Source organism: Emys orbicularis, chromosome 7, assembly GCF_028017835.1.
Source record: "Emys orbicularis isolate rEmyOrb1 chromosome 7, rEmyOrb1.hap1, whole genome shotgun sequence".
In the NCBI taxonomy this organism is placed as follows: domain Eukaryota; kingdom Metazoa; phylum Chordata; order Testudines; family Emydidae; genus Emys; species Emys orbicularis.
The window spans coordinates 44,629,453-44,643,700 of NC_088689.1; the positions used below are offsets into that span (position 1 = coordinate 44,629,453).

General features: G+C 48.0%; 1 protein-coding gene across 1 annotated transcript; it reads right to left on the minus strand.

Moving 5' to 3' along the window:
* Positions 1–691: 691 nt before the first annotated feature.
* On the minus strand, positions 692–9,747 carry FAM241B (family with sequence similarity 241 member B). The gene is made up of 3 exons (XM_065407933.1): positions 9,681–9,747; positions 5,074–5,201; positions 692–2,570 (listed from the first exon to the last, which is right to left on the minus strand). The coding sequence occupies exons 2-3, from the start codon at positions 5,164–5,166 to the stop codon at positions 2,316–2,318; spliced, it is 348 nt and encodes a 115-aa protein (XP_065264005.1). The 5' UTR covers positions 5,167–5,201; positions 9,681–9,747; the 3' UTR covers positions 692–2,315.
* Between the last annotated feature and the right edge of the window lie 4,501 nt (positions 9,748–14,248).

Consider the following 14,248-nt stretch of genomic DNA (forward strand, 5'->3'; position numbering starts at 1 on the left):
AATGACTTGGCTTCCCCAGTTAGCCCACTCTCCATGTAAACCCCGCACCCCAGCACTAACCTGCCAATATTCCTCAGGTTGTCTTTGGAGGGATTCCCTCCAGGGGTGCATGGTTCAGTCTCAGAATGCCATTCAGTCCTTGATCTCTATGCTGAAATTCTCAGCATAAGTGCCATTTACTATGAAGTTACACAGCTGTTCATCAGGAACTGAGCTGAGATCATCACATCATTTTATATAGGCCACCAAATGACCATCAGAAGTTAACAAATTTCAGTTAATGCCAAAGCTCTGCAGTTAAAGATGGCTTCAGTTTTAGAAGGGGTGACTGAGAACTTCAGCCTAAGCAAAGCAGCCTGCCAAAACATCAGCACAATGCAATACAACATGATGATAGGGCACCATCCCACAAAGCTAGCCTGGGTCACTGGGCAGTCTCAGTGAGATTCAGGCTCAGCTCTTTATCTGTGAGACTCTTAGACTCCATCTGAGTGACGGGCTTGCTATTCCAATCCCCTGAGCTAGTCAGTTGTATTTAATCAATACACCAGTTAAAACCATAGCTGTGTCTTCCCAGACTTTCCAGCACTTGGGATTTGTGGGGGCCCTGCTTGGGGAGCTATCACTGACTTTCACTGGCTCTGGCATGCTCACCACAGGTCCAAGAACAGCAAGAAATTCAGAGAACAGGCAGTTTGGAAAGAGATTTATGTACTAGTATCACAGAACAATTTCAATTTTATAATAAAACGTCATGTTACAGGTTTTTTTCTCCTTGTTGTTTTAGCAGAAGGTTCTCGTTATCACAGGAACCAGAGGAGAATTTGAGGTGTTGCTCTTGGCATTTTTATACTCCACTGGGGAAGGCAAAAATTTACAGTCAATTTGTGATGCACAATTTCCTTCACTCAGTTTATTGAACAAAAACAAGAACCACTTTGTCCATGCATGCTACACAAGTGTTCAGTAAGGCTTCTCCACCCCAACACACGCACACGCATATGCACACACACACTAAAGCTGATATAAGCCAATATGGTCCCAAGTCACAATTCAGATCTGTATTTGGACCTGAATCCAAACTTCCACAAATTTGTGGGGGAGGGGCAGGGTAATTTAAATTCTGTGGTCTGGTTTGGCCCACTATAGTGACAGGCCTGAAGTATGGATCCAGATCGGGATGTGAACTTCCCCCGAAGTCTGGATCTGCTGTTTTTGCTGAGACCCAATCCTATTTATAAGACAGAGGAGAGATATTGCTCACTGATTCTCAGCTCATCAAGGTGAAAGTTCTTATGTTTCTTGGCCTTAAAGAGGGATTGAAGAAAGTTTTAAAACACACCAGACCTAATACAACCCCGCTCTTATGTGTTTTTAGCAGATATGTTTCATTTCCACTTCTGCAAATTATCAAGGACTGTATTGTTTAAAAATTGGTTCCTCCATCCACACATTTCCAAGCCCAACTTCCCCAGTTACTCAATGTTGGAATCATTCCCATTGCAGCAGGTATAAGGTATCACCCACAGTGACAACGTCCCAGAGCAAGTTCTTGTTCAAACACAAATATCCCGGACAACTCAGGCAAGACAAAAGCACAGATGACATCACCTGTTTTACAGACACTTTTCTTCTTCCCTGTTTTAATCTTCTTCAAACTCCTTTCTGGTCTCCCCACTTTCTATTTTAATATCCCCTTCAGCCCCTTATAATAGCCCTCCAATCCTATATGTTTAAGATGTAGCATATACTGTGCTGTCAGTTCAAACCCGTCAATATCTCTTCTTCTTTTAATTTAAACTTCCCTTCCAATACACCTCTAAAATCTGATTGGAATTACAAAGCAAACCCCACCTTCTCCAGGCCATTTTCAAATTGTCTCACATTCATGCATGTTTGTTTTATTACTCCTCGGAGACCTCTACTGCCCTACACACCTGCAGATGTAAATTAAGCTCCCATTTCAGTTCCCCTCAGGTCTAGGCACTGTATCTGATAAAGTGCTGGATGACACAACATGACATGCCAGACCCTTTCTATAGCTGCACCAAAGTTTGGGCTTCTGGCATGACCTCTCTAGCTGGTGGCTGAAGCTCCTGGGCAAGCCAAGCCTCACTTGGGCAACCCTCAGAAAGGAGCAGCTTAATGTGAGAAAAAATGCTACACCTGGGGATTGTGCCCTTGGGCATGCCAACTCCACACTTCAATTCCCCTTGAACGCTACACACACACACACACACACACACACACACACACACACACACACACTTTCTTTCACCAAGCAGGAAGCAGTGGTGGCCACTGTGAGGGCACGGTCACCGCTGGCTCAGGTGTGAGACCACGTAGATAAGGCCCACCAACAGAAGGCCACGCACGCCCACCATCATGAGGAGGAAAAGCAGCAGGATGGACATCACCGGCTCCACCACCTGGTTACCGAGGCTCCAGAGGGGGAATCCCATGTTCACTAGCTGCTGGTTCAGTTCCGAAAACGGAGAGCGCCCTCCCGGCCTGGCAGCCTGCTGCTGCGGTGGAGCACGGCCTGCATTAGGCACCTCATTGAAAAACTCCTGCAAACATAAGAGAGAGAAGGAATTCAGCCTGCTGAATCAGACTCACAGAAGGGGTGGGAGCTGAAGGAAAGAACAAGGCAAAAATCTCCTTTTTATTTATTTAATTCAGAGTAAAATATCATCCCGTGGTCATAGAGAGAGACAATGCGGCAGAGAGCAGGCACCACAACTGACTGCCCTGGCTCTCACAAACATTTCTTAGGAACTGCTTGGCTTTTACGCTCTAAACTGAAGTTGAAATTGTGAGGAGAGAGGAATGGAGAGTAGGGTACATTAGAACAATTACAGGGACAGCATCTTTTGGGCTACACCTCACAGTACACAATTTCACCCACCCACCCTGTATGTAAATCCCTTGGGGCCAGACACACGCACCCACTTACACAAGTGTAGGGGAACCCAGCCAGGTGGAAACAGCTGGGAATAGCAGCTCCTTCCCTGAGAACCTGAAGCCCTTCCAAACTCTGCATGGTCAGGGATTTATGGGACTGGAGGAGGGGGAGGTGTGCCAGGAGAGAAGGGGGTGGAGCCAACGATCATGCTTCTCTAACTACTACCAGATTTCTGAAATCCAAGCTGGAGTCAATGCTGTTCAAACCAGCATTTGCTCCCCCAGCACATTACCAACTGCCAACAAAGGGACTTACAATGCACCACTTCAGTAGGACAGCTGATAGCAACAAGATTCCCCCACAGCCAGGCTGCCATGTTGCTGGTTCCAGGAGGGCTGGCAGAGGGACAACCAATGCAGGAATGGCTGCAGGAATTTTGATGGCCAGGATGACAGACATTTTCTGCACCCCCAGAGCAGCCAAGCAAAACAAAAACAAACAGAAAAGAGCAGCACAGCAGTACTCTGCCCTCTGGAAGTTGGCGCCCAAGGCAACTGCCGTGATCACCCACCCCTAGAACTGGCCCTGAACTGATGTCTGGGAATTAGAGAGCTTAAACCAATGTTTTCTGCAGATCCCTGGCCTCAACAGTCATTCCATTCTCCAGCACAACATGCCCACATTACAGAGCCCAGCAGTCACAGCGCACCATGATTTGCAGCATCTTTTCCCCTCCTGTGTGTTTTTCCTTGGTCAGGGGTGGTTAGGCCCTTAATATGAACTCAGATTCCTACCCAAATTCTGCACCCACACCAGCACTTGTCATTTCCCCTGCCTACCCCAAAGATTCTTCCAGTATTTTGCAGTAAAATGTGGAATGCTGCTTCTCCCAACTCTGTCTTGCCTAGCCCTCTGGACAGAACATTATGAGCAATGTTCCCTTTACATTTTCTTTGCTCTGAATGGGTTTCAAACTCCAGTGAGAGCTACATTTTTGTAGCAATCTGAGACTTTAAAAAAAAAATCTTTTTACACTATATTGCATTGAACAGTGTAAGGCAGTGGTTCTCAAAGCCAGTCCACCGCTTATTCAGGGAAAGCTCCTGGCGGGCTGGGACAGTTTGTTTACCTGCCGCATCCGCAGGTTCGGCCAATTGCAGCTCCCACTGGCCACGGTTCGGCACTCCAGGCCAATGGGGGCTGTGGGAAGGGCGGCCAGCACATCCCTCGGCCCACGCCGCTTCCCGCAGCCCCCATTGGCCTGGAGCGGCGAACCGCGGCCAGTGGGAGCTGCAATCGGCCGAACATGCGGACGCAGCAGGTAAACAAACCGGCCCACCAGGGGCTTTCCCTGAACAAACGGCGGACCGGTTTTGAGAACCACTGGTGTAAGGGATTTTTAAAACAACACGTTAGTAATACACATGCATCTGGGACACACAGGCATACATAGCAGTGGCTGAGTGCCCATTAACTTTCAGGAGTTTTAGAGTTAAAAAACGCACACAGTTAGGAAACCAGGAGCCCCTATCTTTCCTACCATAAGCTTCTAAACCCACCCCTTCCCAGGAGCCTCAGCCCTTGAGGGAGCCCCCTACCATACCCTCCCAAAAGATCCTGCCTCCCAAACCGGGGTGCCTGGGAGGGAGTTGCCATTGCAGCCCAGAGCAAGCAGGAGTACAGACCAGGCACTCCTGCCCCAGCAGTGGTGCAGCACAGCTCCCTGACAGGCCAGGCTCATTTCAGCACTGGTAGCCCTTGGAGGCTGCTCCCAGTGGCAGGGACCAGACTCTCCACAGCCGGCTCCGTGAACAGCCACCCCCCTGCCCTACCTAAATGGCAACCATGGTTCCTGTCTACACACACAAACACACACACACACACTCCTTACCCATCCCTGCTGGCTTGAGGTTTGCCATGGCACAAAAGAGGAGCTGCTGCAGGTTCTGGAAGGAGGGCCCAGCTGTTGGCCACGCTTCCAGCCACGTGAGGTGTGCTGTAGGTACCACACTACTGTGCAGCCGCACAGGCACGCAGCTTAAAGGGAACGTTAATTATGAAGCATCCATTGAAGATGTAAATCATGATGCACATCCATTTCCTTGAGCAAAAAATCTAAGCAATTACAAAAATACACTGCACTTTTTCACACTTTTTTGTTTCATTACCTGCCGGGAGGTGTTCTCCCTATGCTGAGCATTTGCTCTCACCCGGGGGTCATCATCCTGTACAATATCTCCGTTGGCCAAAATCCGGACCATCCTCGGGGTCACGCAATATACCCACCCTGTCACACCTGTAACACACAGGAGAAAGGACCTGTAGTTCCCCTCTGAGCATTATTTAGGGTTACCATTCGTCCGGATTCCCCCGGACATGTCCGGCTTTTAGAGCTAAAAATAGCATCCGGGGGGAATTTGTAAATGTCCGGACTTCCTCCCCCCCACCATGCAGAGCGCGCGCGGCTAACAGGGCAGCCGGCCGGATGGTGCCACTTACATGGGGCTCCGACAGCCAGAGAGAGCCCCTCCTCCGCTTTCCCTGCAGCAGAGATCCCTCCCTCCCTGCATTCGCAGATCGCCTCCGGCAGTCTGTTAGTTTAACATCTGTAATATGCAAGGTCTTGGAAAAAATTTTGAAGAAGAAAGTAGTTAAGGACCTTGAGGTCAATGGCAATTGGGACAAATTACAACATGGGTTTACGAAAGGCAGATCGTGCCAAACCAACCTGATCTCCTTCTTTGAGAAAGTAACAGACTTTCTAGATAAAGGAAATGCGGTGGATCTAATATACCTCGATTTCAGTAAAGCGTTTGATACGGTACCGCATGAGGAATTATTGGTTAAATTGGAAAAGATGGGGATCAATATGAAAATCCAGAGGTGGATAAAGAACTGGTTAAAGGGGAGACTGCAGCAGGTCGTACTGAAAGGTGAACTGTCAGGTTGGAGGGAGGTTACCAGTGGAGTTCCTCAAGGTTTTGGGTCCGATTTTATTTAATCTATTTATTACTGACCTCGGAACCGAATGTAGAAGTGGGCTGATAAAGTTTGCGGATGACACAAAGTTGGGAGGTATTGCCAATTCCGAGAAGGATCGGGATATCCTGCAGGGAGACTTGGATGACCTTGTAAACTGGAGTAATAGTAATAGGATGAAATTTAATAGTGAGAAGTGTAAGGTGATGCATTTAGGGATGACTAACAAGAATTTTAGTTATAAGCTGGGGACACATCGGTTGGAAGTAACGGAGGAGGAGAAGGACCTCGGAGTCCTGGTTGATCGCAGGATGACTATGAGTCGGCAATGTGACGTGGCCGTGAAAAAAGCTAATGCGGTCTTGGGATGCATTAGGCGAGGAATTTCTAGTAGGGATAAGGAGGTGCTGGTTCCGTTATACAAGGCACTGGTGAGACCTCATCTGGAGTACTGTGTGCAGTTCTGGTCTCCCATGTTTAAAAAGGACGAACTCAAACTGGAACGGGTACAGAGAAGGGCCACTAGGATGATCCGAGGAATGGAAAACCTGTCGTATGAAAGGAGACTCGAGGAGCTCGGTTTGTTTACCCTAACCAAAAGAAGGCTGAGGGGCGATATGATTGCTCTCTTTAAATATATCAGAGGGATAAATACCAGGGAGGGAGAGGAATTATTTCAGCTCAGTACTAATGTGGATACGAGAACAAATGGATATAAACTGGCCGTCGGGAAGTTTAGGCTTGAAATTAGACGACGGTTTCTAACCGTCAGAGGGGTGAAGTTCTGGAACAGCCTTCCAAGGGAAACAGTGGGGGCAAAAGACCTCTCTGGCTTTAAGATTAAGCTTGATAAGTTTATGGAGGGGATGGTTTGATGGGATAATGTGCTTTTAGTCAATAGGTCAATAACGCGCCATCGCAGGTAATTAGTATCAATGGTCAATGCGGGTCTGGCTGGAGAATCTTGCCCACATGCTCGGGGTTCTGCTGATCGCCATATTTGGGGTCGGGAAGGAATTTTCCTCCAGGGTAGATTGGCAAAGGCCCTGGAGGTTTTTCGCCTTCCTCCGCAGCATGGGGCAGGGGTCGCTTGCTGGAGGATTCTCTGCGACTTGAAGTCTTTAAATCATGAATTAGGGACTTCAACAGCTGAGTCAAGGGAGAGAATTATTCCAGGAGTGGGTGGGTCAGCTTTTGTGGCCTGCATCATGCGGGAGGTCAGACTAGATGATCATAATGGTCCCTTCTGACCTTAAAGTCTATGAGTCTATGAGTCTGGAGCTCCTCCCCCGCTCCTCCTCCCCTGCTGCCCAGCGTGCCGGGACGAACGGCTCAGGCCGTTCCTGAGCAAGTTCACAGAGACGTTAGGCGAAGGCCAACAACAAGGGGGCCAGGGGGTCGGAGAAGGGGCAGGGAGGTTTTGGAGGGGGCAGTCAAGAGACGGGGGAGGTCGGGAGTTCAGGGGGGGCTTTTGGGGGGGGATGTGGATAAGGTTTTGGACAGTCAGGGTACAGGTAGGGGGTAGGGTCCTGGGGGGCAGTTAGGGTGGGGGGGTCTTAGGAGGGGGCAGTTAGGGGACAAGGAACAGGGAGGCTTAGGTAGGGGGTGGGGTTCTGGAGGGCAGTTAGGAGCAGGGGTCCCAGGAGGGGGCAGTCAGGGGACAAGGAGCGGGGGTGGGGGTTGGGAGTTCTGGGGGTGGGGCTGTCAGGGGGCAGGGGTGGGGAGAGGGATTGGAGCAGTCAGGGGACAGGGAGCAGAGGGGTTTAGATGGGTCGGGAGTTCGGGGGGGGGGCTGTCAGGGGGTGGGGAGTGGTTGGATGGGGCGTGGGAGTCCCAGGGGTCTGTCTGGGGGTGTGGATAAGGGTTGGGGCAGTCAGGGTACAGGTAGGGGGTAGGGTCCTAGGGGGCCAGTTAGGATGGGGGGAGGGTCTCAGGAGGGGGCAGTCAGGGGACAAGAGGCAGGGAGGCTTAGGTAGGGGGTGGAGTCCTGGGGGGCAGTTAGGGGCAGGGGTCCCAGGAGGGGGCAGTCAGGGGACAAGGAGCGGGGGGAGGGTTGGGGGTTCTGAGGGGGGGGGAGTGGGAGGGGCAGGGGCGGGGCTAGGGCAGGACGGGGGCGGGGCTCCTCCCGTCCTCTTTTTTGCTTGCTGAAATATGGTAACCCTACATTATTAGCTACTTCATTCTGATCCAGGAGGGAAGAGAGGCTCAGGGGGAACCAGTTAAACATCTTGGGCCATATTGTGAGTGCAGTCAAGGAGGGACATGCAAGAAGTTTCCCCCACTCTTTGCATGACTGCATAAGGGCCTCCCACAAGAGGCCTCTGGGGAGTGTAGGAACTGTTCACTCCTGCTGCCTACCAGGGAGCAAAGACAGAAAACAAGGGGTTGGGAGGAGTAGGGAGCAGGTAGGGGGTCGTGGTGCAACCCACATTCTTCACCAGCCTGCAGAGGAGGGCCTGTGCAACAGGGGTGGAATCTGCTCCATCCTAAGGAATGTGCCCACAGAGAAGCCCAGAGACATCATGGCACCTTCTCCCCAGCATACATGCTGGTGTGATCCAGCTCCACATTACACCATACCAAAGATAGTGATGTAAATGCCACAATCTAGCCTCTTTGGGAATGGGAAGATATGTGTGTGTCTATCTCTCTCATTTTATCTATTACTTACCCACACTATAAATGTGGGGGGGGGGGTTGTTTTTTTTTTGGACACAGCAAAAATCCCACTGACAGAAAATGAAAAAGATACTTTTTCATGGCTATGAAATCCCCAGAGAATGATATTTTTGAAAAGCTGTCAAAAATACTTTTGAAAGTGTCATATGAACATAGTTTTAGAAATTGCAATAAAGTCAGCTGTTTTACAAGTTAAAAAAGGTTCTAAAATAAGGTTTTCCCTCTTGTAATAGCAAATCTCTAAGAAGCAGAACCTTAGGAAAAACAGGCAGGAGGGCTCTGCACAGAAGAATATTTTGTGCTGTGATTTAACAAACACATGTTTCTGCTGGTAAGAATTAAAAACTGGTATGACCAGTCAAATCTATAACACAGCCAGGAAAACTGACCATCACACCACAGGGATCTAGTTTCTAAAACTTGGCACTTATGGTTTCCAGGCTATTAGAACTAGGAATGCTCAAAGCATGGGGTGAAAACTGGAATTGACCTTAACCCCTGCCTATAATGCAAACTGATGTTTTTTTCTTGTTTTTTTTAAGGGATGGTTAGAAACTTCCATCCAATCCCCGGGGATAAGCAAGATCCAACATAGCAGCTATGCCTTACCTATGCCCTATGCACAATGCATATGTCCCTTTCAAAGAGACAGCTAGCAGTGTGTTTCCCCACAATGCATATGTCCCTTTCAAAGAGACAGCTAGCAGTGTGTTTCCCCTCTACGAGAGCAGGCTCAGAATGGCCTGTAACCCAGTTTGTCATATGAATCTGAAGGCCAGTCTCTCCCATTCCCAGGAGGGCTGATAGATGCACAGACACATGAACATGCTGATCATACCACATATGCTGGGCAAGTAGAGGAAGAGCACTAACAGATTCCTCTGGGTCAGGTACATGGCTTACATTAGCCTGAGCAGGAACACTATACTGTCCAAGCTGCCTGTGTTATTCTGCACGGTACTTAGAAACTCTTATTCTTTGCCTCACATTTCTTGACATAATTTTGAAATTTTGCAAGAAGCCGATCTGAGGGTGGTGGGAGGAGAAGGGAAAGCAGCAGAGGCTGTACTGCTGCCTGAGCAGATTACCGATACACTGTCAGAAATAGCATACTCACCTCGTTGATTCTCTCTCTGTTTACTCCATACAGTCTGACTGACTTGTACCCAAACTGCTACTTCCTCCAGGCTGACATCACAGGAAGTTAGTTGAGCGAGGTGAGTGAGCAGGCAGTTTCTCTTCTAGCCAAGGCTCTCCAGAGCTGAGCAAACCCCTCTTCAGGCTCCACAGTAAACTGCAGTTCTCTGAACTGGCTGTGAAGATTTAGAGAGCTCTCTTTTGCAATCAGCCCCTCTCTCGCCACAGTATTTATGCTACACTCCTCTCCCTTAGGGTGACCAGATGTCCTGATTTTATAGGGACAGTCCCGATGTTTGGGTCTTTTTCTTATATAGGCTCCTATTACCCCCCACCCCCTGTCCCGATTTTTCACACTTGCTGTCTGGTCACCCTACTCTCCCTTGGCCTGCATGTTCATTCACACCATGACTCTGATCAACTCTAATAATCCTGATGCATCTGAAATCTAGGCATGGCGAGTGCCCCTGGCACAAAGAGAAGGGAATATGGGGCAATGCGCCCCAGGCACAGGCGTGGCGTGGAAACTAGGGGTGCGGAGGTGCTGCAGCACCCCCAGGTTTTACGCGGGGCTACTGGCCCAGCGCCCAGGCCTCCACGCCCCAGCCCAGGGCTTGAGTCCCGGCTGCCAGCCCTGCTCCCCGGCCGCTAGCCCCCTGCTTGCGGCTCCGCGCCAGGGCCCCACTCCCGGGCCTGGGACTCTGCTCCCCGGCCCTGCGCCCAGGGCTCGGGTCCCGCCACTGGCCCCGCACCCTGGTCGCTAGCCCTGCGCCCGGGGCTCCGTGCCCGGGACTCGGGTCCCGCCACTGGCTCCGCACCCTGGTCGCTAGCCCTACACCCGGGGCTCTGCTCTTGGGGCGCTGGCCACTGGCCCCGTGCCCGGGGCCCTGCACCCAGCCCCCCTGCTCCCGGGGCTCCGCTCCTGGCCCCGTGCCCGCCCCCAGCCTTTGCCCCCTTACCTCTGTCCAACCTCCCCGAGACACGACACTGCTCCCAGCCCCAGCTGGGGTGGGAGGCGCAGACAGGGGCAAGGGAGCTGGCTTTCAGCACTCCCACTTTTAAAAGTTTTCCAGTGCCACTGCCCAGGCTACAGCCTATCAGAAATCTGAAACACTGACCACTTGACTCCAAATCTGTAGGACTGTCCTGACTTTCACAAAGCTATCCTACAAGCCAGGTTTGCCGGGCAGTTAAAGTGCCTCAAACTGGGACAAATTCATGGGCTGGAGATGGTATGGGATTGAATTTGGGGCCAATTGGGGACCAGCTTGTAGGCTTAAGCTAGGGTAGGGCTTGTGACTGGTTTAAAGTTGGGGCGGGGTACTCCGGTGAGTGTGAAATCTGGCACAAGTATCTGGGACCAAGCTATGGTTAACATTGGGACTAGTTTAGAGCTAATTTGTAGGCAATGGCAGGCTAGGATATGGTTTGGGGATGATTGTTAACCTAGGCTGGAGTAAAGTTTGGTAGCAGTTTGTGGGGGCAGGCTAGGTTTAGCATAGGGACTGGTTTGTGAATCCTGGCTAGCAGTTGGCAGCAGTTCAGTTCATGGGTTCAGACTACGGTTAGGCTGCTCTAGACTTGTAAATTCCAGGACTGTAACACAGTTTAGTAACATGGTTAGTTCTGTCTACACAGGAATATAATGCGTTATAACACCATGAGGGTATTACCAGGTTCTGACACAGTCAGGTCCCCTGACATAACAAATTTTGCTTTGTAGAAGCACTCCGTTTCTCCTCAGTCCAAATTACCCTGTGTAGAGTTCACAGTAACAGTTCATTTTCTAGATCAGAAAGCTTTAAATGGGACATGTTTATTGACATAAGGATGGGTTATATTTTGTCAGTCTGGATCTAATTAGACCTTTGGCATCAGCCTAGTTGAAATCAACTGGCGGGACCATGTGACATGGACAGAGAGACAGGGTGGTGACCCTGTTCATCTCCTCTGGTCTCCCTTTGCTTGCACCTCCACGGGGAAGCAAAGCATCCAAGATGGACACTCACAAAGATAGACCTTCTTCGTTGGGGGGTCCCCATTGTGAGCTCGAGTGATGGAGCTAATCCTCTTAACAGATTGCTGTCTTCTTTTCTAATAGACAAAAAATAAAAGGGAAGTGGGGAAAGCTGGTTTGGAGTTTAGGACCACAACATTAATCCCTTTCCCCCACTCCTTCAGAAATAAAGAAATCCTTAAAGAGACACTGTCAAGCCCTTTAGCCCACACATTTCACTTACTTTTAAAACTGAACTGAATGTTGCAGATGCCCTCTGACTCCTGGAAATCCCTTTGGGTTTGGCTTTAAAATCAATCTCTCCAGCTCCAAGTATCTGAAGGATAAAGTGTGCAATGTCTGTTTGTGCTACAGGCCACACACATACCACAGGTTCTGTCTATATTAGCCAGATAAACCATGCTGGCAACTTTCTAGGAGTTTAATGTGATCATACTTAGTCCTGATCACAAGTGTTGAAAAATGTTCTGAGGGAGTTTTTACCAGTTTGTTCCACGTAGTGTTCAAACCTGTTCAGTTTAGCCTTTTGTGAAATTGTGAGGACCCAAAAACGTTTCACAATTTCAAGTACAAATATGGGGTCATGGACAGCTATTTGTCACAATTTTGGCTTGCAGAGAGATGACAAGGGAAGGCAGACCAACACACAGATAATCACACAGCATTTACAATATATTGTGTACACACCAAACAACAAAGCATTACTGAGTCCTAGGACCTATGGTCTGCACATATACAGCAACAGGAGTGATAATGAGCTATAAAATTGGCATAATAAATTCAGGCACGGGATCAGCAGTAGCAGAGGTAGACAGGTTTTCTGTGATTTCCCAGTTAGAACCTTCTCGCTGTTTAAAGTATTTAGGGAAAGCATTCCTGAATCTGACCTGTATATGCTTCACTAAACACATGCTTTGAATACACATTGGAGGGACAGGAGGCTTACACTTCTCTTAGTACTGGCAACAGTTTTCCACTGCCCAGTTAACACTAAACTGAAATAATAGTTTTCCTTTCCACTTTAAATTATTCTTACTCTGCTTCTATCATTACAAGAGAACTGAAATAAAATCTCAGACAGACTACATTTTAGCATATAGTAGACTAGCCTCCACAGAACAAACCAAACGAACCAACCAGTAAAAAAGCACTCAGCAAACCAGCCTACCGATTGAAAAATGAGGAAATTTCAAGAGGTTCAGAATTTAGATGGTTAGCCAAACTATCCCACTAGACAGGTGTGTTGTATACCAATGTCATACTGGTTTGGGGCCCCACTTCTCCCTCAGTGTAGGGGAGAGAAAACTCCACAAGTTTCAACTAACAGAGATTCCTATTTATTCTTCCAGTTTCCCTCTACCCCATTAGTACCGAAATCCCCTAAAATCCAGCCTTTTTGTTTGGTGTTGCTTTTTCATTGCAAATTCATCTTAGTAACTATAGTTTATCATATATTTGTCATATATATGTAAAGTTGTTTAGATATTTTTAATTGCTGAGTATTTTTGGAGGATAAAGATAATTAAATGTTAAAATTGTAGTGATCACTTGACAGTAAGAAAAAAAGCAACATATGGGCTCTTCAGTTAGCAGTTGGCCCCAATGGGATGTGAATTAAATAGCTTTGAAATTTGAAACAAACTTTCCCCAGTATTCAGTAGGTTAGTGTTGTTTGAAAAAGTATAGCCATTAACTTGGCCACCAGAGGGCAATCATATTGTATTTAGAATGCAATTCTAATCTATTGATATTGTTAATGATGAATAAAATGAATACAAAATTAATATGTCACAAATGTCAGACATTTTCCCCTAGTTCATACACAGATAAATGCATATGTACAATTTCATGAAAATCAGACACAATCTACTATATTTTGTCTATTCCAAAAGTTTAGCTGTGCGTGTGAGCACTTAATAAAAGATAGTTTGGCTCTTTGTTTCTCTGTAAATGGACCACATAACAAACGGTAGTCTGATGGTGATGTTAGAGCAAGATATCTGAGCACAAATATGAAAACACTTCATGGCTTTGTATTATAAAGGCAATTTCCACTAATCCCTATCAAGTTCATTCCCCTACAGATTGTAATGGTAATGCTATCCATCTAGTGTGGCTGGAAGTCACACTTCACTTAGAGCAGCGGTGATATAAAATTCCCTAAAAGACTAATAAAATTATGAATTATTAATCACAACATCTTGTATTCAGCCACCAACAGCCTTTAATTTTAAATGTATACTTCCCTCATTCTAAACTAATCAATGCATTGTGGCTGATATTTTCAAAACTGGCTACTGAGTTTGGATCCTTTTCTTTCGGGGGCTCAAGTTGCCTCTTGTTGGACATGTAAAATCAGTAGCCATTTTTGAAACTGTAGATGCAGAACACCTCTAATCTCTCTCTGTTGTGTGTGTATACGTGTGTTTCCAGGATGAGGGTTTTTGGTAATAAATTTGGGGCGGACCTGCAGCTTTCAGGAAACAGAGTACTCCCCTGACTCACCCTATGGGAGCAAGCCAGCTCTACAG